Source organism: Capsella rubella, unplaced genomic scaffold (assembly GCF_000375325.1).
Source record: "Capsella rubella cultivar Monte Gargano unplaced genomic scaffold, Caprub1_0 scaffold_3, whole genome shotgun sequence".
Classification (NCBI taxonomy): Eukaryota; Viridiplantae; Streptophyta; class Magnoliopsida; order Brassicales; family Brassicaceae; genus Capsella; species Capsella rubella.
In genome coordinates, this window is record NW_006238921.1 from 11,487,898 (window position 1) to 11,491,624 (window position 3,727).

At 36.9% G+C, this 3,727-nt stretch overlaps 1 protein-coding gene across 1 annotated transcript in view; it reads left to right on the forward strand.

Annotated features, from left to right (window-relative positions):
• Positions 1-222: 222 nt before the first annotated feature.
• LOC17890995 (protein DETOXIFICATION 17) overlaps positions 223-3,727 on the forward strand; it is an 11,171-nt gene continuing 7,666 nt past the window's right edge. Inside the window, 10 exon segments of the mRNA XM_023786151.1 lie at positions 223-298; positions 373-398; positions 400-550; positions 553-581; positions 823-1,367; positions 1,444-1,530; positions 1,618-1,674; positions 1,774-2,012; positions 2,126-2,244; positions 2,339-2,425. Of these exon segments, the coding sequence (XP_023641919.1) occupies positions 223-298; positions 373-398; positions 400-550; positions 553-581; positions 823-1,367; positions 1,444-1,530; positions 1,618-1,674; positions 1,774-2,012; positions 2,126-2,244; positions 2,339-2,425 (1,416 nt within the window).

Sequence of the window (3,727 nt, forward strand, 5' to 3'; positions counted from 1 at the left end):
TCGGGCTAAAAGGTTCGTCTTTACAAATCGGAGATCGGCAATTACAAAAAAGAAAGGTTATTAATCTGTTCGACAATATGAGTTATTAAAGCCGAGCTCTGCGGAGTACTTCTGTCCTCTCGAGTGTACGTGATGTCTTGTCACATCAATTCTCTTTCCTTTTATAGGAGAATGATGTGACAAGACACCGTCATTGGCGCGTGGCTTAATGGGCCGGTCGTCATGGGCCGGTCGTCGTGGACCGATCGCTTGAGGCCCGAATGCTCGTTTCTTGTCGCCTTCCGCGGGTTAACGCCACGTCATTCACTCTCCTCCGGGCCGGGCAGGTAAATAGTGGAAAGGGGCTCACGAATTGAGGCCCATATCCAACAGTTGTGACGCCTCCTCTTCTGGTCACAAGAGAATGACACGACGATGATTCGTGTGAAGGAGGAAGTGAAGAAGCAGCTATGGCTTTCTGCACCACTCATTGGTGTAAGCCTTCTTCAATACTCTCTCCAAGTCATTTCTGTCATGTTCGTTGGCCATTTAGGCTCTCTTCCTCTCTCTCTGCTGCTTCTATCACCGGCTTCACCTTCCTCGTACGGTTTCTTAATCTCCTTACGAAATATAAAATGTCCACAATATTATATTTGATAACAGTTAAAAAATGCATGTGTTCTCTAATCGTTGTCACAAAAGATTCCCAATAGAAAGGATAATATTTTATAGGTTAATGGTCTTCCAATCCATGATCCTATCTTTTTCCTTCCTTGTATTATAAGTTAAAGAAAAAAATAATAATTTAGGGTTTCACTTTCTTTTCTGTTTGTATGTGAACAGTTGGGAACTGCGAGTGCATTGGAGACACTATGTGGCCAAGCATATGGAGCAAAGCTGTACGGCAAACTGGGCATTCAAATGCAGAGAGCAATGTTTGTTCTTCTAATACTCTCTGTTCCTCTCTCCATTATTTGGGCTAACACGGAACAGATTCTCGTTCTTGTCCACCAAGATAAGTCCATTGCAAGTGTCGCTGGCTCCTATGCCAAATTTATGATCCCGAGCCTCTTCGCTTACGGACTGCTTCAATGCATCAACAGGTTCTTGCAAGCGCAGAACAATGTGTTCCCTGTCTTTGTATGCTCTGGTATCACCACGTGTCTTCATGTGCTTCTTTGTTGGTTGTTTGTGTTGAAGACTGGTTTAGGATACAGAGGAGCTGCTCTAGCTATCTCGGTCTCTTACTGGTTCAATGTCATTCTCCTCTCGTTTTATGTCAAGTATTCGCCTTCTTGCTCCCACAGTTGGACTGGCTTTTCAAAAGAGGCTTTTAAAGAACTTTATGATTTTTCTAAAATTGCTTTTCCTTCAGCCATCATGGTCTGGTAAGTTGTTAGTAAACAAATACGTTGCACTATTCATGTGTAGTGTTTGGACTTAAATCGATTTTGTATGAAATAGCTTGGAGTTGTGGTCCTTTGAACTTCTGGTTCTTGCCTCAGGCCTTCTTCCCAATCCGGTTTTAGAAACTTCTGTGCTTTCAATTTGGTAAATCATGGTTATGTTTGTCTTACGCTATTAGGAGTTCTCACGTCGTTGTTGTATTTGATACATGTAATTTCTGCAACCTTTCAGTCTCAATACTTCACTAACAATCTGGCAGATATCAGTTGGTCTAGGAGGTGCTGCAAGGTTAGTACATCAGCAACAACAATAAATATCTAAGATCACATAAAAAATATTATTATCAAACCAAGCTATCTCACTTCTCTGTGTTTCTTTAACTTGCAGCATAAGGGTGTCGAATGAGTTAGGAGCAGGGAATCCACAAGTTGCAAAATTGGCTGTATATGTCATTGTAGGCATTGCAGTTGCCGAGGGAATTGTGGTTGTAACGGTTCTGTTGTCGATTCGTAAAATCTTAGGCCACGCTTTCAGCAGTGACCCAAAAATCATCTCCTATGGCGCATCAATGATACCAATTGTCGCTTGTGGAAACTTTCTTGACGGCCTTCAATGCGTTCTATCAGGTTCTTCACACTCACAGAATCATTTTTGAATGACTCAAGATTAGGTTTAGCTCCTGGTTTAAGCAATACGAATCCCAGTTAAATGGGTTTTTTTTTTTTTTTTATGGTTGTAGGGGTTGCTAGAGGATGTGGATGGCAGAAGATTGGAGCGTGTGTGAATCTTGGATCATATTATCTTGTTGGAGTTCCGTTAGGCTTATTACTTGGTTTCCATTTCCACATTGGTGGTCGGGTAGTAATCTTGAAACTCACATTCTCATTGTCAAGTTCAAAACCCAAGAATAATTTGTAGAAACTCTAATATGTGTGATATTATATCACTTTAGGGGCTTTGGTTGGGAATTGTAACAGCATTGGCTGTTCAAGTGTTGTGTCTTTCTTTAGTCACTATATTCACGAACTGGGATAAAGAGGTAAAAGCCTTTTAACTGATCAACTAAATTTGTTATCTATAAGGACTCTGCCTTATGTTTCTTGTTTTATATGAATACACTACAAGAAAATAATTATATTAGGACGATATGTTTCGTCACAATAAGAAAATTTTGGTCACAATAAAAATATTGGTACGATTATGTGACAACTGATAAATAGTTACAATATAATCGTCACAAATTTTTATAGGTAACTAAACCGTCACACGAGTTGTGACTAACTATTTCAGTTACTATTTTGTCATAATTTGTAACGCTCGATTAAACGTATCAAAAACGTAATAATTGTTTACTTAAATTATTGTCCCAAACACGTTATAGTTGATGACCTATACAGCGTATCCAGTTCGTCACAATTTATTACGTTACTATAGTCTCTAAACGTCACACTTAGTGACTTGTAAAATGTAACTTACCGGTCACAATTACTAACTAAAACCATGTCTACAAACCGTTGTTCATTATGACAAAAGTTTAGTCTCACATCGTCACTATTGAATACTAAATAATTGTAGCTACTTGGTCAAAAATACCAACTAAAAATATCGTTGCCTATACGTTAGAAATTTCTACTTATCATATTGTCTCAAAATGGTTTCATTTTGTTACAGTTTTTAAGTAAAAATATTTTACTCTTTACTGCCAACTATTAATATCAGAATCGTTACAATTAGTGACCAAAAAATTGTCCTCTATCTTAATTTATATTATTGTTTCACTAAATTATTATCACAATGATACATGAAATAAATATTTATTATAAAAATAATTTTATTAATCCAGAAATCAAATTAAACAAACCAATATCCAGCAACTCATATAAAATAAATCCAAATCAAATAGCATGTTGTGAAATAGAAATAAAAACGAGAGTACTATTGAGAAACAAAATAAAGCAAACCAAATCTAATTAAGTGGCAACTTAAGATCAACTTGTAGAAACGTAGATGTTTTCGAGTGTTCGAAGTCGTTGCTCCAGTAGTAAATTCTCATCACGATTCTTTTTCAGTTCATTTTCAAATTCTTCAACTCGGTGGGTTAATGGTCCGACTTCTTCTTCAATAGGCTGTGTGTTGACTGATGAACCATTCAAAGACATAAAAACTCCATGATGTAGTGATCCAAGTCCAAATACACGACCTTGTTTTGATATTCCAGCAATCTAAAAAAATAAGTAATGAACTATGATATACATTTTCTAACGTAAATTGTTAACTCAACATATAATACGTAACTGTGAGTAATTTAATATAAAAAATTACCTTAACATAAATTTCGTTT